Consider the following 25,454-nt stretch of genomic DNA (forward strand, 5'->3'; position numbering starts at 1 on the left):
TACTGCAACAAGGATTTTATGTGGTCATTACCGCTGTATTATAGATGCTGTACTGTAAGTTTTCTAACACCATTTCCACTTCTGTCTGTTGTGGTTTAACCCAGCAGGCAACCAAGTACCACACTGCCACTTGCTTGCTCTCCCCAGGTGAGATGGAGAGAACTGAAAAGATAAAGGTGTGAGAACTCATGGGCTGAGATAATGACAGCTCACTAGGTAAGGCAAAAGCCATGCATGCAAACAAGGCAAAACAAGGAATTCATTCATTGCCTCCTGTTGGCAAGCAGGTGTTCAGCCACTTCTAGGAAAGCAGGACTTGTCACACAACGATTGCTTGGGAAGATTAATGTCATCACTTTGAATGTCCGCCTTTCCTCCTCCTCTCCCCCAGCTGTTATTGCTGATCATGATGCCCCGTGGTATGGGACATCCATTTGGTTGCTCTCGTCAGCTGTCCTGGCAGTGTCCCCTCCGAGCCTCTGGTGTGCCCCCAGCCTCCTCGCTGGCAGGGCAGCACAAGGAGCAGAAGAGTCCTTGGCTCTGTGTAAGCACTGCTCTGCGACAGCTAAAACACTGCTGTGTTATCGCCACTATTTTCATCAAAAATCCCAAACCCAGCATCATCCAAGTCTCTACGAATAAAGTTAGCTCTAACTCAACTAAAACCATAACACAGCCTGAGAACATCTTGACAGTTCACCAGCAAAGGAGCAAATAGAAGAGTGTAGATATGATTCTGAACTAATCTAGGCTCCGCAAAGTTGGTTGCTGTACATCCTAGAATATATTGTGGCAATTGTTTTGCCAAAAGGCTGGCACAAGGGAAGTGGCATTGCATTTGACCACCAGTTTAATAGTTACTGTAGTCACAGCAGTAATACAAGTGAAGGGGATTTTTTTGTTTACAGTATATAAATTTTAATGTAAAGGACAGTACATGCTGGTTGCTCACATCCTAACAGATGTGGAATAACAATTCATCAGGTTGAAATACAAGTACAGAGTGGACTACAGGTATAAAGTACATATTTCAGCATGTAGTGTTCTCCTATATTTATCAATAAAATTGTGTCACTATGAGAAGCACACAATAGGGATTATAGGTGTGAGCAGTTCTGTTAAGTGCAACCAGTCCACTTGGAACTAGCCCAAAGAAGCTGCTCTCTTTTCAAGGCAGGGATCTCTGGTTGATTAACATCCTTAACAGGATTTCTTACATTGACATGGCATTTTAACCTATGTTTTGCAGACTAGCCAGATCTTACCTGGCAAGACTCCTGTATTTCTTCCTTATCCTGCTCCTCTGGAGCAGCAAGAACATCTTGTGTATTGGCAGCCTCCTTGGTATAGTATGGTTAAAAATCTAACATTCAGAACTGCTGAAGGTGTTGTGAGCTGTAAATGTTCCTTAAATGTGCCTGAGAAGGGTGAACACATTTTTCCTAGAAAGACAACAAAGTTCTCTGGAGTGGCTTAATGCTAAATTTATCTAATCTCCATTTCTTCCTTGCTCCTTTTAGCAACAGTTTAGTGCCTTTGTTTTACAAGAGGTACATTTTGAAAGAAAATTAAATGAACTTTCACTGGAAGGGATATAATTGGAACGGAAATAATACAGAGAAGCTAGTAGAAAGCAAATGATATAAGCCTTCTAATGCAGAGCACTTGCACATGAACAAAAGGAAATGGGACCTTGCACTTTGAAGCATGGACAGACTTTATCCCCTAAAAATGTGTTGAAAGAACATAAATTCAGCAAAGGAAATTACCAAATGATTTTTTTTTTAACCTAAAGCAGGTTAGAGCTGTAGCTTTAAGATTCATTCTCGTCCTTTAAAAAAAACTTGAACTCAGTTTATGTGATAATTATAGTTGTATGTTCTGGCTGGAGGTGGAGGTTTTGTGTGCCACTTTCCTTTTGAAGTTCCTCTCTACTAAGTGCAGAGCTGATTTGAAATCAGCACTTAACAGAGGTAATGGTGGTAGTATTTTTATAGCATTGTGTGTGTGTGTGTATATGTATATGCATCTGGAACTTTTTTTTGTAGCATAATGCTTAATGTCTTCTGCAGATATATGCACAATTGCTTAACACCTGATCGTACATGCTACCTTACTTGCATCTTCTGCAAAGAGCCATCAAAGTGGTAAGGGGTCTGAAGCATGTAATAAGAGATACCGTAAATACTGGATATATTTGATTTTGAGAAAGTTAAGAGGACATCTGAGCTGTTGTCTTTAGCTACCTAACTGATATATACAGAGAAGATGGAGGTAGTTGCTTCCTGTATGTGCAAAGTGAAGATTTCCTAGAGAGATTACAGATTCTCTCTTTTGGAAGATACTCAGAACTCAGTTGGACAAGGTTCTGAGCAGCCTGTTCCCAGTTGGTCCTGCTCTGTGCAGAACGATGAACCAGAAAACATCTTGAGGTCCATTCCAACCTAAATTGTTCTGTGAATCTATGATTAATTCTGAAGTAGACGTCCTGCTGCTTATTTGACTAGCAGCATATATAATTTATCTGCAGCTCAGAGAAGAGAAGAAGGTTATGCCTTTGAAAGAGAAGACTGAATGCTTTAGCCAGTGATCAAAACCTAAAATGGAATGCAGGTGTCTCTCTTGTGTGAGTGTCCTAATCACAAAGCTAAACAGACATGCTTGCAAGACATCTTGTGTCTTGCTCAAATGAATATATAATTAAGTCTTTCAGTCAAACGAGCAAGTTTCAATATAATGAATGAGAGCATATTTTCCACAGTAGCACTTAAAGCCATTTGGCCACTTGACAGGTGCTACATCAGATCCCCATAGGCAGAGACAATATATTCAAACCCAAATAATCTTTGTCTTGAATGAGCATTCTAAATATGAACTAGGAAAAAAAAGTTTAATCACTTATATGGTAATATCATTGGGGGCTTGCTGTAGGTTGAAATTATTAGTAGCGTGGTGGGGAAAAAATGTCTTTTTCGGATAAAATTAGTGAGAGTATGGGTGGATGAGAGGGATTCAGCAGAGAATGACACGTCTTGGGTCAGGAGAAAGGCAACAATAACAAGTTGATGGCTCTGATTTTTTGCAGCTATATTTCAAATGAATTGAAAGGATCCCCAGAATAGTAGTAGTGAGTCAATGATGAAAATTATTCTTATTGTAAATGTAAAGAGCAACTGGAGGGAAAAAAAAAAAAAAGCACTGCAGTAAAGCAAGAAGCAAAAAGATATTTTTGGATTGTGGTTTTTAACACTCTTTGGTTTTGGAAGGGCATTCCGTCAAGAGATTTCCCTTGAAGACATTTAACTTCCATTACGGTGGTAGATTCTAGAGACGGGAAAAGGTTGAGGTGCTGCGGTGGGGAATTGTAGCAGGGGTGATCGGGAGGTTCAGTAGTGATCAGTAGTAATCATATTCTTGCCTTATAATATACATTTAACAGTCTGTACGGTTGTCTTTATCAATAGATGTGCATGAACTGTATGCTAAAGGCAGATAATTAATATTTTTCTCTGTATTTTGTTTCTGCAGCATTTTGCAGTTGAATATTTCAAAACAATTCAGTGTCGAAATTAGTAAAAATTTTCATTTATCTGGTCTGCAAATAATTGAGAAACTGAAGCATATAGTCTGTAGCAGGCTATTTACAGTTTATGTTTCAAAAAGCTAAACAAAGCTGTGTTTATATTATGAGCTACTAAGATGTGTTTATATTCTGCAGTGCATAATTTTAAAATATGGTAGTCTCACCAGGTGTCACTACATGTAAAAAAAAAAAAAATGTTGCCAGCATTTTAACGTTTTTTTTTTTTTTTTTTAAGTATGTCTTCTCTTCTAATTTTCTATTTTGGGTTATCTTAGCCTGAGGTGAGCATAGAGATTGTTAGGCCAGGCCAGAGGCTGTTATTTTGTGATTTTGGGGGGGGCGGGAGGGAGGGTTAAAAAAGTTGAGATACCACTGTTCTTCAGAGCATGAAGAATGGTTGCATCTTGAGGCAGTTCAGTTGCTTTTCTGTTTTTATTTTTGTGATCCAAAGTACAAAAAGATCCAGACACTTCTTCATTATATAGAGGATCATTGTATCAATGTATTTGTTTTATTTAGAAAGGTCGAGATCTGCCATTGAGATACATTGAAAAGGGGAGCAGAACTCAGTAGTAGCAGTGACCAAACTTTGCAGTAAGGTCTGCTTTGAAATACTCCTAAGGGTGCACGTAATTGGCCTGTATCTGCAGCTGGCAGGCAACAGACGGTAACTGAATGCATGTGAGATTTTTCCTTAAGTGTTTCATGAGCTTTCATTTAAAAGCAGGGAAGGTCAAGAGGCACATGCCTTATCACCAAATGTAAGGAACCTGTTTGGGGGTAGGATAAGATGCCCTCTCATACCTTATAAAGGAGTTTTGGGAGGTGGGGAAGCCTATCCTGATTTTAGTTCAATTCATTTTGCTGTGACTAAAGGACAAATAGCCTAACTTCTTCTCATCCAAAGCCCACTGAAACCAGTGGGCTTGAAACTGATTTCTATGAGCTTTAGTTTGGGGCATTGATGTTTAGAAAAGCCCGTTAGAAGAATTCTTTGTGTAATCATAGCAAATTTGCTAAAATACTAATAATGGTCTTGAAGGGCCCTGTATATTCAGAGAGAACTGCCTAAACCAGTCCCAAGAAGTGTGTGCATATTGCAAGGGCAGTGCAATACTTCCTGGAGATGAGAAGCTAAACACAGACTGAGGGATGTCCTGCAGCCCATGCAGTGGAAGACAGCAGAACGTCCCTCCTGCCACCCCCAGCCCTCTGAGGTCCTCACACCCAGAGCATTCCTGCTGCCACCCTGTACCGTATCCCTTTGCCTCCAGTGCTCCTTTGTGTTTTGGGAAAGGTGTGATTGAACGAATATAGGCTTGATTCTTTTGTTCCAGCTGAAGCTACAAAACCCGTTTTGTTGCTTTTCTTCCCTTAATGAAGGAAGTAGGATCTATACAGATCCCTGTTGCTTTATTGGCTTGCGTTAGCAGTTGATATGAAAAAGGATTATAGTCTGTGAAAGGAATTGACAATCATAAAAAGAAGTGTTAGAAAAGCCAGAAGAAAACAAAAACATTAGCCAGCAACATAGTGCTGAACTGGAAGCATTTGCAGTAAATGTATTTTAACTGTCTTTGAGGATTAAAAAAAAAAACAAAAAAACAACTGAGTGAGAATGTATTTACAGCAAACATTTCTTGGCCTGGCTCCTCAGCTGTCATGGTTATGACTGTGCAGCTACTGCTGCTGTGGGAACGGGCTGTGAGAGTGTTTTCTTTGCTCTGCTTCCAGTAGTCTCATCTCCAGCACAGATTACACAGGTATGCATGTGTCTGCCCTCCTTTGCATAAAATAAAACAAATGCAAAACACACAACTGTGTTTCTGGGTTTGACTAGACAGGAAGAAACGGCAGAGCTCATGGTTGTTCAAAATGGCTGCCTTAGGGCTAGAACTGGTGTGCGTATGTATATATGTATGTAATTCCTTCAGCTTTAAAAGAAACTGTCATGAGGTTTAAGAGTTGGCATCATCTGTCTGTAGCAAAGTTCGGAACATTGTGTCCAAAATGGCATCCAGCTTTGTTCTGTGAGAGAAGAGGCGGCGATGTAAGGATGTTCTCAAGTGTTTGCTAAACTGGAGTACTGGTGGTAGAAGAACTGGGAAAAAAGAAAAGAAAATAAATCATTACTCAAAATTTCCAGAATTGATGTGACACTTCTCAAAATATTGAGTGTTGTAGGTAGCTATTGCCACTCTATCACCTTCTTTTCCAATGATAAGGAAGTCTTTTCTTTCCGGCCGTAGTTCAAATGAAAAAGGGACATGGGTATTGCTCTGCTGAACGTTGCAGGTAGGTAGGTGCCCTGCCTGCCAGAATGGAATTGGAAAGTCAAAGCCTAGAAGAAAGCCCTCCCAGTGTTGCTGAGAGGTTACTTCAGACTTTTTGCCACTGCCTCAATAAAATAGGTACAGTATCTTTAAAGTGCTGAAGTTTAGAGCTTGATGGGGAGTAAGTGAAATTTAATGGTGCAAGTCAAATTCGTAGGGTCACGGGCTGGAAATGAGCAATCCTGAAATTGCCGAGCAAGAATGCTATTAGGAAAAGCCTATGGGATGTGTCTCACTTTGTTTCTGTCCTGGATTTCAGCACGTAATTGTAGCCTGGATTAGACAGCTCTGTGGAGCTGAGATTTAGAGCCAAAACTGAGTATCTTCTGTAAGGTGCCAAGACCTTTCTCTTGGTTTAACTTGACAGGCTTATTCTATGTTCAGAATAATAGCCTGGGAAGGGAATCATTCAGCCAGGACAAGAGAGCTGTGAGTTCAGTTTCTTTCTCAGTTTTACATTTAAACCTGTATTTCCCATTTCCCAAGAGGGTGCCATGAAGCTGCATAAAGCAGTCAAAACCTTCTGCTATACCATTTACTCTACGAACAGGGATGTGCAATTTCTGGGACCAAAACTAGCAGCATAGCCAGCGCTATGCAGGAAATTGTTAGTCCAATGTTTCAGCTTTCCAGGTGAATTCTTCAGCTACCAAGTTTATATAAAGGGTTATGTTTGCTTGTGTGACTCCTGTGTTCCTTGTACACTAGCTGAAATAAATGACACCTGCTTGAGAAAATGAAACTCATATCTTCCACTTCTTGTATGGGTTCTCTCATGCAGCTAATTACGATATCAAAAGCCACAATTACAGCAGCAGAACCACAGGCTTCTGGCATGTGCGTTCACTTTAAAACGGCTGTGAGTGCTCAGCTTTGTGTTGAATTCGGTGTTATCACTGACAGGTGCATTTTGAGCATGCCTGCTAGATTGGTCCTGTAAGACTTGATTCTTATTCACAAAGGTATGTGTAATTAATGGACCCCAAATGGTCTTCTGGTTGACACTTAAAATTGTAGAATCATAGAATTATTTATGTTGGAAAAGACCTCTAAGATCGTCTAGTCCAACCTTTAACCTAGCACTGCCAAGTCCACTGTTAAACCATATTACTAAGCTCTATATCTACATGTTTTCTGAAGACCTCCAGGGATGTTGACTCAACTACTTCCCTGGGCAGCCTAGTCCAATACTTCACAACCCTTTTGATGAAGAATTTTTTCTTTTTCCTAGTATCCAATCAGAATCTTCCATGGTGCACCTTAAGGCCTTTTCCTCTTGTCTTATCACTTAGTGCACAGCGGGATTTTGATATTTGCAGCAAAAGAATTTTCACTATCTGTGCGTTTTGTGATGAAAATGTGTAGTTTTGTCTCAAGCATCCAGGTTACTGTGGGTTACAGGCACCTGACTTTCACCTAATTCATAGCTTATGAGTTGCTGCGAATCAGATGAGTTACTTTTGAGGTGGTTTTGGGTGCTGCTGCCTTAATGCTTGGGTCCAATATGTTGTCCTTGCACCACTAAAACTGTGCTGCAGAAGTAAGTTGAAATAATTATGGATGAAGGGCAGACAGTGTTTGTGCCTCAGCTGGCTCTCCTCAATGCTCCTGGCAAATATTAGCTATGACAGGAAAGGTAAAGAAATTCTGAAGTACAGAGATCATTATCATAATTATCAGAAATGACACAATCAAAGTTCCACACTCCTTTTACAAACTTCCTTTCCTAGGGCTGCAGTTCAAATTACAGCTAAAATACTTGGACATTGATATTTTCTACTAGCAAGCGATGCTTTGCCTGAGGACAGCAATAAATTTTTAGCGGTGATTGCCAAATTATCTTTTGATTATTAGCAAGCTGTTTTGTCAGTTTGGACTTTGTTGTGCCAAGTCAAGTAAAGAGCCTCCTGACACCTGGCAGTAAATAACACACCACACATGCACACAAATTGAGGAGATGCATGCGGGTGTAAAAGAGGAAGGAGTCAGTCTGTCCGCTGCGGTGCTTCCTTCTGCTGGAGCTGCGTTCACTTCTTGAGCAGTCAAAATCTTTAGGAGAGGTTTTAGGTTTGCTTCTGAACGTGTATGTGGAACTTGCCAAGGCTGCTTCTTAGACGTGTTTTTTTTTTTCATTTTTAGACATTTTTCATATTTCTGTTCAAAACAAAAGTGAACTGTCTTCCCCATCATAGCAACACTATTACATTGTTCAGCATTAGTCACTCAATTTCACTTAGCAAATGAAATATCAATGTCACTATATACACAAGTCTTAATTTGATATCAGTATAGTTTTTTTAATATTTTAAATTACACATTTTTTTTAAATGAACTGACTTGCAGTGTGACCATTGAAAACTGAGACACTGATCCCTTCACTCACAACATCCTCCCATATCTCTTTTGCTCCCAGAAAATAGCTGTGGATACCCAAGAATGGCAGCAGTTTTTGTACCTATGTTCTTTGGAGAAACTGACCATTTCTCACATGCTAAATGATTGACACAAATATGAAATAAATGTGCTGAAGGCACCAGAGATTAATGCCTTTTTTATCCCTGACCAAAAAAACCCAGTGCTTCTCTGTACTATTTATGAAGTTCCAATAGATGGTTCTGCTTTTACACTGCTTTAGTCTATCAACAGTGTCTTTCAAAAGAAAAAATTGTTATTAGCAGAATGATGCCTTTCATGTACACTTCTTTCACTGTGTAGTTAGTGGGTGCCCATTTTAAGTATGTTTTTTTGCTAGGTATAAACAGTTTTCTCTGTGTATCAACGATGAAGTAAGAATTGTAGCCAAACGCCAGGATAAAAATGAAAATATGAAACCTGTCCTGTTCTTGGCAGTAATCACTGAATGTCCCTAAAATTCAAGGTTTCAGCACCTTCAGCAAAGTAGTTTAATTAGTTTTAGAATACAAGTAACACTTTTAATTTATTGTTGCAGATTTATAACTGAGGGCACCAGTGAATGCAAAAGCTTGGTTCTGCAAGCATAGCAATTATTTTGGCAATCTTTATACAATGCTGTCATATATTTGTTGTCTAATCCATAGTAAATGCTTTTGCTACTCTAACAGTAAGACATTCAGCACATCTTTAATTGTGGGAATGTTGTGCGTGCAATTGCAAAAGTGTGTAATTCTTAAATTGATTTTTGTTTTTACATACTGTCTGTATTTTAACGTGCTTTCTGTGTTTCGCTCTCTGGAAGAACAGTCCATATATAGTTGTTCTTGTTCCTTTGCAGCCAACGTAAAGCCAGTTCTTTTAACAGAAAACTTGTATCTATCAGCTTCAGAGTCTACAGATAGTCCCTGGTCAAGAGTTCCAGTGAATCAGTTCTGCTTCCTCTTGCACGTGCTCTCACTTGCACTCCTCTTTCACTCTCTCTCATCTTCTGGAGTCTTGCTGTGGAAGCGAAGGATACTATATATTATGCGGCCTTGTTGTGACATCTTGTTTCTTGTTGGATATATTCATTATTGTGCTCCAGGTAACTCAAGCGGACTCTCCAATGCTGGTTTCATTAGCAAGGGCAGACTATTTTGAATTCAGTGACTGTGGAGGATATGCATCTTAATTTTAAGTACATCAGGTTTGGACAATGGGGTTTTATCAGTGTTGGTGGAAAACAGATTATTGTAAAATACATGTATATAACATTTTATTATTGGAAAATTAATGTTTCACGTTAAGGCTACTTACTCTGAGATTGGATAACATCTCACCAGACAGGAAAACCAGTCCTGTATTGAGACTTACTGTGTCTGGCCTCAGTTCAGTGGTCTACATCTAATTGATTCTATTCCAGTTTTTATATTGCACTGTTTATGGTAGTATTGGAGGGTTTTCTTCAGCAGCATTTTAAATGATTTGAACAGTATTTGTCATGTTATTTTCTTCTGTTATCCTTTTCCTGAAGGTCTTAGACTTGCCTCTGAAGAATGCTTCTGTACTGTTGTGGTTTTAATTAAATTAAATGCATTAATGTACTTAAGAAACAGAATTTTCTGACTTGTTAAATTTAATGTTTAAGTACTAATTTAAAATGAGTGTCTCAATGACACTGATGCCTGTATTAGTCTGTTAGTACCCCAGTAATGAATTTATGAATTTTCTTATTGTACCAGGATATGAATTGAAGTTTAAGGAAGTTAAATGACTTGCAGAGAGAATTAGGAACATTCCTTTCCATTGTATAGCTTAAGCACTTGACTTTAAACTATACATCAGCTTTTAATATCATTAGAGTAATACTGGCAAGAGTATATATAAAGGATGAGTTTAATAAGTTTCTCCCTTTCGGTAGTTGTTACCAACGCTAGTACTATTTCCATCTGTTGTTGTTGTAGGGAATATCTGAACCAGACAGCATACATAAATTTTATGAGCTTAACAGGAATCCTGATAACACTGCCTTAAGAATGTTTTCTTGACTTTGGGACTGATAGCTAGATGATGCACATGTCCCTGTGTACTAATAAGGAGAGCTCAAAGAGACTTTGTAGCTTAGGTGATGTCTGTAAAGCATTTGCATCAACCTGGTTGTTAATTGAATTAGATGATGTGATGCTAGCCCAGTTTATTCTGGTTTGTTAAGGTTTATGTTACTTTATTTTTTTTGTTTAACTTCATTGCTAAAAGGCATACGAATTGAAACTTGTCTCATTCCATGTTTCTTTTCTAGACGTTGCTGTTGAGAAGCTGAACTACAGACAATTCTGTGTCATAGAACAGGAAGAAAAGATGGTATATATATTTCTGAAGAAAATTTCCTGCAAATCATGTAGTACAGACTGTGGGTCAAGGACAGAGAGCAGCAGATGAATTATCAGTCTCAAGACTGAGTGCATAATACAGTTTGTTTCTCAAACTGTCTCCTTTTAGGGAACAAGTGCTTCCCTGGGAAATAGGAGTCTCAACTCACAAAGGCTCTTTCACAGCAATAACTCAAATCTAGTGGGAGATTTTGTTAGATATGATAGTGTTGATTCCATCTCCATTAATCATTCTGGGGATGCATAGAGACACTCCTTCTCACTTGTCCCCAGTGACCAGCCTCAGACTCTTGAGGACGTGTCAGGCTGGTCCACATCTCTGTGCCCTCTCTTATGCCACTAAGGCTGACATGGCACTGGTAGGGTTTCCTGAAGTGGAGGAGGAGCCTGGTGTCAAGTGCCTATCCTCAGTCTCCTGGAGTACCCTCTGCAGAATGGCCACTTCATACTTGTTTTTTGGGAGTTGCTTCATTTTGTAGGTTATATAGGACAGAAATTTCAGGCAACTGCATCATATTTTTCATTTGCCTTCAGATTTCTATATTATTAAAAGCCATCGGGAGGAGGAGGCCAGTTTCTGTTTCAGTGGTTGAATTGAACAGGACTCTGATTTCCTTCCTAGGTACTTAAAGTTACTCTTAGTCTGTATTTGGAAAGAAGAGGACAATCTCCTTCACTTTATGGAAATCTGAGGAGTAAACTGTTCAGATGCTTCACCTCAATTTTTCTGTATACTCTGGCAAAATAGGCTGCTCAGAAATACCTCAGAGGGTATTTGAACTATTGCAATACTGGATTGTCGGTCTTCAAGATTGGTTAAACATCACAGGACAAGTCAAAGGGGCAATGCTCTTTGTTCAGAAAGTGTCAAGTTGTATTAAGTACTATGGAATACTCTGCTATGGCGTAAGCCATTATTTCACTGTTGAGAGAGTTACTGGAGGGGATAAGCGTCTTCTGTTCTACGCCTGGGAAATGCTCCTTTCTTTAGTTTATCAAATATTTTTGAGAATAAATATTAATTAACATATCATAAGTTTAATTATACTATTCCTTAAAAATCTTCTTTCTTTTATCATGAAGCCAGTTCTTCTAATTTCCACTGTCTATACATGTTTAATCAGCATCTTTAAGTAAATTTTCAAGGAATTACTTTTTAATGTTTGCTTCATCTTGTATTAAGAGATTTTTAAGCATGTGAACAGTTGTATGCGTATGCATACTAAATTTGCAACAAAATTTCTTACCTTTAGTATGTTCAGCTGTTTGCCTGTCCTAAATCACATGCATACCCAACACAGTAGTTAGGAGGGGGGGTCAGGCAGGAACAGCCCTTAAGCTGTCTGTGACATAGCTCTTGTACTTTGCTGATACTGGTGTTCAGAGCTTGGCTGGCTGCTGCCAAGTCTGCACCTGCAGTGCTGCTTGATTGAAACTCTGCATGTATTCCTCTTAGTGAGAACAAATAAATAATATCTTCTGTTATTTACCAAACACCAGGATTACTTCAGAACCACAAGTAGCAATCCCTCTTCTGTGCTAATGTTCTGTCACTTCTACCTCATGCACAGAGGATTCTCAGGCTTCATTCCTCAACAGAAATGCCATCTTTTTTTTCTCCATGCTCTATCTCAGGTTTAATTTGCTATATGGAGCCCTTACTTAAAATGCATATCTGGTATTTTGATTATGAATTGTCACATAAACAGAGTGATTGATTAAAGTAATTTACATAGGAGCATTCATGGTATTTCTGAGCAAGGGAAAATACACAGAAGCACATGGCACTTAATTACATTGCTTAACAATAAATGTCAAGTTAAATCTTTTTTAAAAAAGATGAATGCTATACTTAAGCGAAGTGCAATTATATTTCTATGGTTTGAAATGTTTTACGCACTGTATATATTAGAGAGGCAAAGATATTAACACTTCTGTACATGCAGAGGTGCTGACAGATTACAGATGCTTCGAGGCAGGCTTTTGTAACTGCCATCAGTTCAGTGCTTGCAAAGGGAACTCCTCTAATGTGCTGTTAATCTGAGCTCATTTACTTGTATGCAGTGGCATTTGCATACAGGCACACTTCTTAGAACTGATTGAGAACATGAAGACTAGTGGTCCTGATTTGGTAAATTGTTGCGTATAAACAGGATTTGCATTCAAATTAGTGTTTTATGTCACAGCCTGATTATACATCCCATTTTAATAATGTTGAAAGAATGGCAATAGTAGATTTCAGAAAGCTACTTCTCTGATTATATGTTCCAATTTTAAGTTAATTAAAAATGTCTCTTCCCCCTTTTTTTCCTCCTCTGCTGATATTTAGTAACACCTGAAATTTTTTCCCTCATTAAATAATGTGTGCAGTTCTATAACAAATAGAACCTTCCAAATTATATTCAATGATGTGTTAAATAAAAGCCTGTTGTACTGGTTATGTACTGCTGTGGGAGGATAATGAAGAAGCAACTGACCTCCACAGTGTTCATCATCCTCTAATTTTGTTCTATTTTGCAGCAAGTAGGAGTCTACAGAGTGCAATGTGGTGAGTTGGAGAGCTCTCCAACCTGAGTCTGAGCAGGTCCATGTGGTTACAGGCCACTGTTCACTCCTGGGCAAAAGCACTAGCTCAGTTCTTTGTAACAGTTATATCGATGTCCTTGTGGTGCAATTTAGAGTCTCAGAGGTCTTAGATCTGTTTGTACCCTAGATTAGAAATAGAGAGGAAGAAAGAATAAAATTATGAGGATTTAAAAAATGTTATTTTTAATAAGGAGCAGTTTTCCAATCCAGTTTGCCATCTGCCTTCCAAAAATTGTGCTGGCACAACTCTGAGGTGTGTGGAAAATAATTTTCATGTATATTTAACACTTGCACACCTAGGTGTCTTCCTTGTGTTTTTGAACTGATGTGAGAAGAGCTTGTCTTTCTGCTACTATGCACGGCAGCAAAACATCCTTTCTGCTACTGCTGTGTTGGTGTACCTTCTATGTTATACAATGAGACTATTTATTTGATGAAGTCTAAGTTTTTCAATCCATGAATTTGAAGAAAATACATAAAATAAGGTGGTTTCAGTGCCATAAATTAAGTAAAGTGTTATAATATAATTGCACTACATGTTAACAGAGTATTTTTTCTGTTGCCTAGCAATGAGACGTACAATGGGGTTCACCATGTGCTTGAGATTCCCTGATTAACTTCTGTTTTCAGAGTTTTGTAATTTTAACACAAATCATTACTCGTAGCACAACACAGAATATTCTTGTTTGTTAGGGAGTCACTTATTTAAGGAAGCTTGAGGCAGAAAGCTCTGGTACCTTCAGATTTCTGTACTCCTCTTCCATACGTGGTAAATTTTGGAAGTAACTTACCAAGCAGCAGTTGTTTTGTGCATTTTTCTACTGGTAAGCTTTACATTAAAGTGTACTTTTACTTGAAGATGAGCGTCTGAGCAGTACTGGCATGGGTATGGGTGTTTTGGTTGGGGAACTGTGATGTGTGCCAGGTAGAAGCTTCACATGGAGCTTGATGAAGGAGGCTAGTGATTGAAGAACCTGATATCTGGAAAAGTGAAGAAATGCCACAGCATGGTCCCAGAAGGACACCACAAGAAGAGCTAATATACGGTCAGGGCCAGCAACTACATATGAAACTAGAAAGCTGAAACTAGAAAGCTTTTAGCTATGGGAAAAAGAGCTATTTTTCGTTCCAGTCACCCCTAGTAAGAATGGGTTTTGGATTATTTTGCAGTACTCTGTGAGGTGGTGGTGGTGCTTCAAGTTAAGCTCATGCAGTAAAAGCCTGGAGACTACTCAGTATCCCAAGCTTTTCAACAACCATAACTGTTTTGTGTAGACTTAAGTAGCTGGAAACTCAATCAGAATGATACAAGTGGCATACTGCTCATCAATATATTTTAGGGTTGCATCTTGCTGAAAGGCAGAAGGCAAAAAAATAGTTAATTCGTAGTTTATGTAGAAGCATTTAAGGAAGGAGAACGTGGTTACTGGACTTGTAAATTTGGATTTAACAAAAGGTGTCAGGATCGTACTTTATAAAGACACAGGGGAAAATAAATGCATTTTGTTATCCTTTTTATAGCATAAAATCCGCTGTACGTTTGTGTTCCAAAATGGTTGTGATTATTATGAGAGATTTATTCCTGCATATTTAGATTTCTATGTATGTAGATGTTTTTAGTTACAAATCTTTAAGGAATTTGTCTTTACTCCTGTTGTAAACTATTGCTAGCTACTCTATTGCTAGCATCTATATCAGCATCTATATCATTTACCTTTCAATTTGTCACCTTTATAATGGTTAATTTTTAATTAAGAAATTTAATACATAAATTTAAATTTCACACCTTTAAGTGAGCAGAGTTAATTTTCACTGGAAAAGGAGGCATCTGCAAGCGTTGGCACTTATCTTGTTTTGCAATTAGGCAGGATTAGTTATGAAAAATGTAGTAATTTTTTTTTAAGGATAAACTGGATTCTCTATTCCACGCTTAAGTTTCAGTATGTACATTTTGCACATAAGTGAGACTTATATATAACCCCTCCAGGGTTGTATAGTCTTAATATGATTATGAATGCTAATTATTTAAGAAATCTGTTTGGCATATGTTGTTTCATTGACACGATATCGACATTATAAAATAGAGATTGATAATGTAAAAAAGTGAAGTGTAATTTTTGCTGTGGTTAACATAAGCAGCATTTTCTGTCTAGCTAGACTGCCTTAGGTACCATTCAGTCTCCTGCAGCTTTTATTTAGGAAGAGAAAAAAGGGAGGTGTGCCTGAGATGAATTCAGGCACACCTGAATTCAGGTACACCTGAAGACATCTAATTTAGATGTCTTAAGTCAGAATTTGTAAATAACCTTCCCCATCCTCTTTTTCCTGTAATTGCTCCAAAATCTTGCATCTTCATCAGTCTGCCCTGAACCATTGCTTTTCTCCCTGGAGTACTACATTGATTAGTGGTCTGGATTTAACATCACTTGTGCTTCCCCAGCACATCGTCATCTGTACAAGGACTGGATGAAAATGAATGAACGTTCCCTTGACAAAGTCTAACACTCCAGAACAGTAACTGTGGACAAGCAAAAAGAAGTTGGTTGTTTTTGCTGTTCCAGTGACACTGAGGGAAGGAATAAGATAAAAGAGAAGGTGAAATCTCATTCTTGCTTGGCATTTTCCTTTTGAGAGCAGCTCAGAGACTACATCTGTAGTCTGAATCAGAAACATAGAATCACATTGTCTGTGTGGAGAGAAATGTGTGGGGAGATATTTTTGCATTGTCACTATTTTTAATGGTTTTGATTTCTAAAACTCATGTACTGCAGAGGCAGAAGACCTCATATCATTATCGCTGCCTAGAAAAAGTACACTGGTATATGCCTGCACCATGTCAGAGTTGAATTAAGGGTCTCCCAAAGCTTAGTTAAACCACTGGGAAATGTTTAGGCAAATCATGGCTTGACTGTACGTTACGTGGAATAGTACTATTTCCTTTCCCTGTGATAGGGAAGCTGCACCACTCGACAGCCTCCAGCTCATGGAGAGCCTGTGTTGCAGTATGTGGTGCTCCAGGAAGAGTAATTTAGCTCACCTGGAAGTCTGTGCCTGGCCAAGAACAAATAATTACAGAATTTCCAGATTTGAGCCTAGTATCTTCAATGGTCACTCTCATTTGATGCCTAGCGACTGGTAAACTTGTTTTATTCTATGATGTTTTATATACACTGTAGGTCTGCATAATTATGCCCAGTGATTTTCATTTAACAAATTTGTTTTTTCCAGCAGCCATTTTTCCTGATAAAAAATCAGTACCAGTGGTTCTCCATGCATGAATAACTTGACAACAACAAACCAGGAAAGGATTACTAAAGAGATTATATATAGGTTTCAAAGAATTGATAAGTAGCAAGCAAAATTGGTCTAAAATTGATGGAAACAGTTCCAAAGCAGTATTTGTTACACAACAAGCAGCATTTTACTCAAGTTTTATGTAACACCTGCTTCTAAACTGTGATTAAGCAACTGTGAAGTAAAAGGCTTAAGTTGTTAATTTCCTTTTTGGGGGAAATGGGGAGGGAGGTGAAGAGTTCTGTAAGGATTATATTCAGAAAGGTATGTGCATAGTTTTGAGTGATCAGGAAAGATTGGATGTTTTTAGTGGGGACTGTTAGCGTTAGGTCAGAGGTTGGACTCGATGATCTTGAGGTCTCTTCCAACCTAGAAAATTCTGTGATTCTGTGATTCTGTGATTTTCTAAGAAATGTTTTGATCTTTTACTGGTAGTCTGGCTAAGAGGGTCTCTGAGTATCATTCTTCCAAGATGTCCTTGGTTTACGTGTTCTACGTAATGTGTTGTTATTTCAATCCTTGTTTCTTGTGAAATGCTTTAAGTAAAAACACTTCAAATGTCCAAAATACGTTTTTATTCTTTTCTTCTAGGTTGACTGGGGTCAGCTGGACTATTTAGTAATAGATATGCCACCTGGGACTGGAGATGTACAGCTGTCAGTCTCACAAAATATTCCAGTTGCAGGTATGTGTATTCTTTGAGTGTTTATGAGATTTGAAGTTAGTTTGGTGGCATTAGATAAGTCTTTTTTTTAAGAATACCAATCAAAAATTCTTTTAATTGCCTTTCAAGACAATTCTTTTGTCTACACACTGATTAGCAACTCTGTCAGTAGTGTAGTGGTGAGAAATGCTATCAGCGATTTTTCTACTTGTCTGCATTAAGATTGTGTTGCTTTCTTTTAAGGGAAGTTTCAAAAATACCCAGAAGTCAAGTATATCAGTATTCTGGAAAGAAAGGCAGCTATGCCAAAAACTGTTAAGGCTAATAGTAGAAAGTATTTTCTTTGTCTCTACCTACTACATACTAATGCTCATACAATAAAATAGTTGGTCTTCATGGTTGCTTTCTAATTAGAAGCTGACAATGCTGTTAATGCACAGCATTTATTCGGTTAAACCATGCAGCGCTGTACTGCACTAATGCATTCTTTTTTTCTCATGTTGTGAATTTGACTTTTTTATAGGGGATTTAAACATTGACAAATCAGTCTTGAGGTATGTAGGTTGCCCTCTAATCCCATTGGCTTAAGCAGGAGTTAGAAATACTGCTTCTGAAAGGATACTTAGGATCTCGTGAGATCTAATAGATTGTAATGGTTTGACCTGTCTGACATACTTCCAACAGAAGCAATTGTCAACAGGCAGTGTAATGAATATTAGGAACTGAGTGATAAAGAGACAAAGCAATCCTTACGGTTCTAGGACTAATTCAAGAGTTGCTGCAGATCTTTACCAGGAGGGTAGTGCAGCGCTGGAACTTCTTATCCAAAGAGTTTGTGGGATCTCCATCCTTGGAAAGTCCCCAGATTCCACTAGAGGAAGCCATGTCTAGCCCTCTCTAGTGCTGCCAGTAGATGACCTCCAGAGACCTTTTCCAAACAGATTTATTAAATAATCAGTGGAACTGTTTGCTCCACTGCTTTGTGATAATAGATAAATGTGTTGATACAAAAAGAACACCTTTTGAGCAACGTTCACTGCTCTCATTTTTTTTCCGGAGTGCAGACTGGCTCACATGTGCAGGCAGCTGCTGGCTCTCTCTGGTACTCTGTTGTCTGTGCTTTGGTGATTGTAATGCACTGAAGTTGAGGCACCAAACCTTAAATTTGTAGAACTATTTCACTTGAATGTAAAGCTTTTAACAGGCTGCCAAGTAACAAATAAAAGATTGTGTATCTCTACAAGTTCACTGAGTATGATAAAAAAAGGGTTAATTACACACATAGGTAAAAAGATTGGTGGGAGTTGCAGGTGTGCCCGTGAGTAAATGCACTAGAGCTAACAGATTTTGAGACACAGACCCTGGTTTCGCAGCAAATCATCACTGCTGTTATGGCATAGTGAACACTACAGGAGTGAAGTGAGTCATTTTAAAATCAGGCGGCACCTAGTATCTTTACCGTGTAAGGGGCTGTCTTACATGATAAAGACAGTTATCCATGTATCTACAAGACAAAATGTCTGAAAAAGTTAAATTTAGGGTTAAATCTGTGCAGTGGCATCTCATAAACTTCCATGATGTCAAATTTAGAAAAACATAAATCTTCTGACATTTATATGAAGCCCAAATATTAGGGTACATGCTAATTCATTGGCAATGCTTTTGACTCAGAATTGTTAATAATCACAGAGGGTTCATTCCGCTGTCTGTAATTGTGGTGAGTGGTGGAAGGTTTAAAAAAAAAAGTCAGGTTTAATGATTTTTTTCCTGTAAGAAGTACGAGTCTTTTACTGCCTTTGCTTATCTGTGACCTCAAACATACAGTAAAAAGAAAACCATGATTCATACCCATTTTCTTAAATAATCATAGAATATCCCAAATTGTAAGGGACCCACAAGGATCATCGAGTCCTACTCCTGGCACTGGTATTAAGTGTTGATAGCATATGTGAGTAGCAGAGCAGGATGGTCTTTTGTTACCAGGTTTTGAAGCAATGAGGTATAGCGTGACAGTGGTGTGGAAGTTTTTGGTATGGTAGAATTTCACGTTAAATCTTAGACATAAAGGTAGAAAAAATATGAAATTCAAGAGGTACGTATTATGGGTTCCTTTAAAGTATGATGGGTGTTGATAATTGCTGTTCACTACAGTACACCTAAATTTCTGTTATATATAATTGTCAGAAGCATGTGGCTTTCACACTTGCTGAATCGTATTTTGAGGCAAGTCAAGATAGACAAGACATTGATTTAAAGGAAAGAAAACCACCAACAATACAGATACAGATTCTCTTCATATGCCCTAATGGAATAAATTCCTTTCCTATGTCTCTTTATAGACTTGACTATGGCATTTTTTGTATAAGCGTGGGCTTCTACAACTTCCTAGCTGAAGACTGCGTTTTGAATTGAATTCTGAAATCACTTCATCAGTACTATAGTTGCTCAGTTCCATTTATTACTTCACCAATCCTAACTTCATAAAATTAGAATGATACCATCACTTTACATTTGCCTTCCACATGAGTTGGTGTAGTAGAGCATGTTAGCTAAGGTCAAAACTCATTGTAAAAACAAATGTTTTGTGCTTTTGAAGAAGACGAATGTAACAGACAAGGAGTGATTAAGATTTATAATTCCCTGTGTTATTTCTGACTCAACGAATTTCAGCAATTTATAGAGTTTCCTCTGCTGTCTGTTTTATTTTTGGTTCTCATTGGAAGAGCTTGTTTTTGTGTATTACAACTTTAACTGTGCTTTATTCTTTCACTCTTGTTAATTGGTTGCCGTCTATTCAACCGTCCTTAGCCTTGTTTAGCATACCTTTATTTTCTTCAGCCTTGTTGCTTTCAAGGATACAGAAAACGATGTCACAAATATCAATGATGGTGTCCTTGGAACAGCCTATAGAATTCTGCTGTGTTTTTTTTTTTTTTTTTTCAATGGGCTCCACTGTTGTTTGCAATTCATGTTTCTAAGCTGTGTGGTGTCTTTATTTATTTATTTATTACAGAATGTATTTGGTGTTCTGCCATTCTGCTGCTTCTCCGTTTTTCTTGTTCTTTAGTTTTTCCTTTGAGGATGCCTTGGACGGTCATGGTATTAGTAGCATAATTTCTTTCCTCAGAAACAGCATGTATATATCCCAGTTAAGTACATTTGGAAGTGCATTATCTAGTTTGCATGAAGTTGTCCTTTGATTTGCATGCATGTGTATGTGAGATATAGTATTTACATTACATTTTCATTATTTATCTGTGGCTTCCTAGGGATAGACAGTGTAGAAAAGTTTTATTTTGTCTCTAAATAAATGTACAGAACCTGCATTAATATTTTTGCCAATTGCCCTACAAATTTTTCTGTGAGTCTGAGAAAGAGCACTGGCAAATGTGTTTTGTTTGGGGAGGGTTGCTCAAATGTGACATGAAAAACTGTAGCATTGCAACATTTGACAATGAGAGGGACTGTTAGGATGTGTGAAAGGGTATTGGTTTTTAGAGTAATTTTTTCACCTGCATCACAGCTACCATAATTTCCTAGAGTCATGAAAAGATTAGAGCAATATGCAATGGATAAAAGCAACACAACAAAATCTGTCACTTAATTCTGATCAGAACATCAGCCTCACACAACTTGATTTGAAGTGGCAGTTTTGTGTATGTATTGTCATTCTGTAAAAGATGATGACCAAGGTTACTACAGTGACTGTTATTTTTATTATTCATAGCTACCCTTCCTAGGAGAAGTCTTATTTAACATATTATTCATTAATCACCTGTAACTTTTACATGTTTGCAGTCATTCTTCAACTAACTAGCAGATGAGAAATTATATGACAGCTTGAAAATGGGATATATATTTTTCTTCCACCACTACTCCTTTCTTTAGATACTTTCCAAATAAAAATTCTGGGTCAGTCAAGAGAAAAAGGCTTTGTTTATGGTATGTTGCTACTTACTTTTTCTTTAGTTCTACTTTTTTATTTCTATTTTTTCAATTTTTGTGTCCAAGATACCCAGAAGCAGGCTTTATCACGTCTTCAGCATGCATGGGAAAGTTTGAAACTTCCTTACACATTTTTCAGCATTTAATATGTAGGAGTGTTCAGATGACATTGTGATGTTTAGTATCAAAATGTCTTATATTTTGTGTGAACTAATGATATTATGGAGAAAAAGGTCTGTGATTCCTTTACATTACCTGTTTGCTGAATTGAGAAATCTAAGCATGTACATTCTTTCGTTCAGATAAAGGAGCCATAAATCCAGTGAATAAATAATAAATCCAGTGAATAGAAGCTGGAGAATGAGCTTTCCTAGACATAAGGAGAGAAGCTCCTCATTCTCTCTCATTAGAAAGTTGATTCTGACCCCCAGGACTGAAGGCTGTCTTGATAGCAGAAACTGCATGGGTAGGAGAAAGTGCCTGCCTCTTGGAGAGTGTCCTGACACCCTGTTAGCACAAGCACTTCTTAGAGAAGCTAAATTGTGGAGACTGTTAACTATGTTAGGCTGCCTGTCACCCTTTCGTTATTAACATTAAAGTGAAGTTAGCATTAGTAAAATGCGACAGCTTGACAGCTGTATAGGCTGACACTCTGTCCCAGTTGACAGAACTGGCTCCAGGTTAATAATGGAATTGTCATTTCATTTTCTAAACTTTGTCATATCACTCTCTTCTCTGGACATCAAGATGCCATGATGGTGAAAACCATTAGAAGTACACACCTGTCCAGTGGGAAGTGGACTGAGACAAATAATTACACATCTTACTGAACAGTCTCTTAATAATTACAATGATGACATTTGGACTGAACTGCATAAATAGATGTAAATGTAAAAGGTTTTGTTTTATTTCAGTGCACTTAAATTTCCCATCTTTGGGAAGTAACAGTTCTGGTTTTTGCCTTTTTTTCCTCTTCTATTCCCCCTTCCCCTCCCCACAAAGCATATTATTATAATAAGCTTATAATAATAAGCTTTAAAAAGGCTGTTACTGAAAATCAGGAAAGACCATTAGTCAAGATGAGCAAAGTGAAAACAATGTATATGCTATTTATGTGTTTTGTCAAGTTCCATAAAAGCAGAAGTGTTGTCATTGCTAGCCATACAGGGAATTACTTTCATCACCTTTTAGATTTAAAGCCAACACAGTGCACAGATCCTACCTTCTTTTTGTTGCCTTATTCCACAAATTAAGTAATTTTTCCTAAGGGCCTTAACTTTCAGCAATATGTGGATCTTAATTATCTCCTGAATGTCTTTTGCAGATAACGGCTGAAATACTTACCAAAGGAGTTTCTGTTACTTCAAATACATATTTTCAAAGAATTGTAATTAATAATTCTTTTTTTGACAACACTGTTTTGATAGATAGGTTTAAATGAAAACAAAAAGCTTATTTCTGTCTGTACTGATTAAGCTTTAAAAGTCATAGCAGTATTTTCTCTATTCAGATATGTTAATTGAGGAGAAAAGAGTAGAAGAGTACTACCAACTTGAAGAAAGTTGGCATTTTTAAATTCTGAAACACTTTATTGCATGCTACATACCGAACTAGTAAGCCAAACGCTATTTATTCAATTATATGTCAATGCCACACATCTCGTGTTGTAGACAACTGTAGATGATAGCAGTGTGTGTACCACTGTGGTAGCTTAACACTGATGGCCAAGTAAACTCCATCACACCACGCTCTTACTTGCCCTCCTCAAAGGAAGAGGGGGAGAAAATAGGATGAAAAGGGGCTCAAGGGTTGAGATAAGGACAAGGAGATCACTCACCAATTGTCATCATGGGCAAAACAGGCTCAGCATAGGGAGAGTAGGCTTGTAGTAGGCTAGGTCAGTGAGAAACTAAAAGGAAACAGAAAGCATCCCTACCGACCCTCTTGTATGTCTTCTTCCCGAGTGGTGCTGGGGAATGGGGGTTGCAGTCAGTCTGTGATGTTTCGTCTCCACTGCTCCTTCACGGTCACTCTCTGCCCCTGCTCCATGTGGGGTCCCTCCCATGGGATGCTGTCCTTCTCAAACTGAGCCTGCGGGGGCTGCCCACAGAAAGCAGCTCTTCAAGCACTGCTCCCACATGGCTCCATCCCACAGGGTCCATCCATCCCCCAGGAGCAAACTGCTCCAGCACGGGTCCCCCACAGGTGGGCAGCAGCTCCCCCCCAGACCCCCTTGCTCCTGCGTGGGCTCCTCTCCACGGGCTGCAGCTCCGGCCCGGGGCCTGCTCCTGCGGGGGCTCTCCATGGGCCACAGCCTCCTCCAGGCCACATCCACCTGCTCCACTGGAGGCTCCTCCATGGGCTGCAGTGTGGATATCTGCCCCATGGAGCTGCTTAGCTGAACTGGATCCTGCTTAACATCTAATAATGTACAAAACCAGCAAGATCCAGTTAAGAAGCACTGAAAACGAAGAGGAAAAAAAAAAAAAGAATTCCACATAATTTTAAAAAAGAAAATGACTTTGTTTTCTTTTTTAAATTTTCCACGGTGTTGGTATGGAAAAAGACTGTGATTTCTGAGATAAAGATGTCTTCTTAAATTAACTGAAATCACAAAGTAGGTAGGTATGGCAGCATTCTTTTGTCTTTTCTGAAGAGAAATGATCAAAAAAACCCAACCCTAACCAATGCAACCATACGAGTTGCATGTAGCATATGCTTTGATTGTAGGTATATCTGTATTCTGTCAGTGCTCTTTGTATAAGTGTCTGTTTGCCCCTGGTTGAATATCTCTTACTTTGATGGAAATCACAGTTGCAAGGCATCTGATCTTTCCTTTTAGTTTAACAATGATTTACAATGTTTTTCTCTGTTTCTGAGCTAGCTTTTTTCTTTTATGGAGGTTGTGCATTGTTAGTATCTACAGTAAATTTTTGAAGATATTTTATGGAAGCTGTCTGAGTTTTTTTTTAAGGTAAATTTTACTTGATCTATTTTTGAATTGCAAATATTTTTAACATTAGATTTTTATACTTTTTTCAGATAGCTGTGGAGATTTATTATTTCTTTCATGCTATATTCTGGTATTTTAAATAACTGCATGAAAGGAAAAGCAAATAGGTTTAGGACAGATTAACAACAACAACCAACCATTAGTCATAACATTAGGATTTTTTTAAATTGTCAGTTGCATTTGTCCAGCTATTTGTATGTTTAAATAGTGTTTTTTCCTTTGCCAGAAAAGCTGTAGTTGACAAATGAAAATCATCATCAAGGTTATCTTAGCTTTGGATGGTCTTAGCAGTTAATCATGAAGTGCCTAACCCAGTAGACTGTACATTTAATTTAGAGACCAAAATGCAGTATGAGTTACATGTTAATGGCTCAAACTGTTTTAGTATTACTTTAAACTTAACTCTTGGCTCGTGGATATTTAACGGATTTCCTGTCCAAGCTGAAGTGAGATCATGTTCAGTGCAAGTTCTTTGAATTTTATTATTCTTTAAAAAATAGTTTCTAGGTATTGAGGAAAAAAGCTGTGATGTACACAGGCTTTGAAAACTGAGGTTCTCAGAGGTCTGGCAATAGTGGCTGAGTGTATGTTAAGCAGCACATTTGCTGTAATTGCTTCTTTTTTTTCCAGACAATTCTGAATAGGAAGAATAAACAAGCATAGAGTTCAGCTGACAATTACAAAGGATAATAAAAATCCATGTGAATAATGATACTGCATTCACCCTCACCTCTGGGGAAAAAAGTTAAAAACAAGTTTGTGGACATGATTGAAGTATTTTGTGTTGTGTAGTTTTGTTGTTGGTTTTGTTTTTTGGAATAGGAGCACTCTTTTCCCTAGCTCTCTTTTGATTGGCACCTCTCAGAAATTGTGAGAGTTTTTTTAAAAATCATATTAATTGTCAAAAGAGAATATTTGGACATTGCTCTTGCCTAGTATAATGTGCACTGTAATTTGGATGTAAGCGGCAAAAGGCCTTGAAGGCAGGAGGTGCAATGGAGTAAAGCAGAAAAATGCTAATTCAGACAGCCAAAGAAAAGTGCAATGTGGCAATGTGTCCATGAGGGAGTAACTTCTTATTTTAGGCATGTATTTTGTAACTAATGCTTGTTCACAGATGCTACTACAAATATTTTCAGTGCTCTAACAGTTTACCAAGTAAATGTTATGTATTGGATGACCCGTGTATTGTTTACCACTACAAAAATCAGCATCTTCTTTATGGCTTTCTCCATGTGATCTAGTGCAAAAT

The 25,454-nt window shown here is 38.0% G+C and overlaps 1 protein-coding gene across 1 annotated transcript in view; it reads left to right on the forward strand.

Moving 5' to 3' along the window:
- The window catches only part of NUBPL (nucleotide binding protein like), an 89,670-nt gene that overhangs the window by 35,149 nt on the left and 29,067 nt on the right, over positions 1-25,454 (forward strand). The window contains exon 7 of the mRNA XM_032187648.1: positions 17,172-17,265. Coding sequence (XP_032043539.1) covers positions 17,172-17,265 — 94 coding nt within the window. The remainder of the gene's footprint in view (positions 1-17,171; positions 17,266-25,454) is intronic.

Source organism: Aythya fuligula, chromosome 5 (genome assembly GCF_009819795.1).
Source record: "Aythya fuligula isolate bAytFul2 chromosome 5, bAytFul2.pri, whole genome shotgun sequence".
Lineage (NCBI taxonomy): Eukaryota > Metazoa > Chordata > Aves > Anseriformes > Anatidae > Aythya > Aythya fuligula.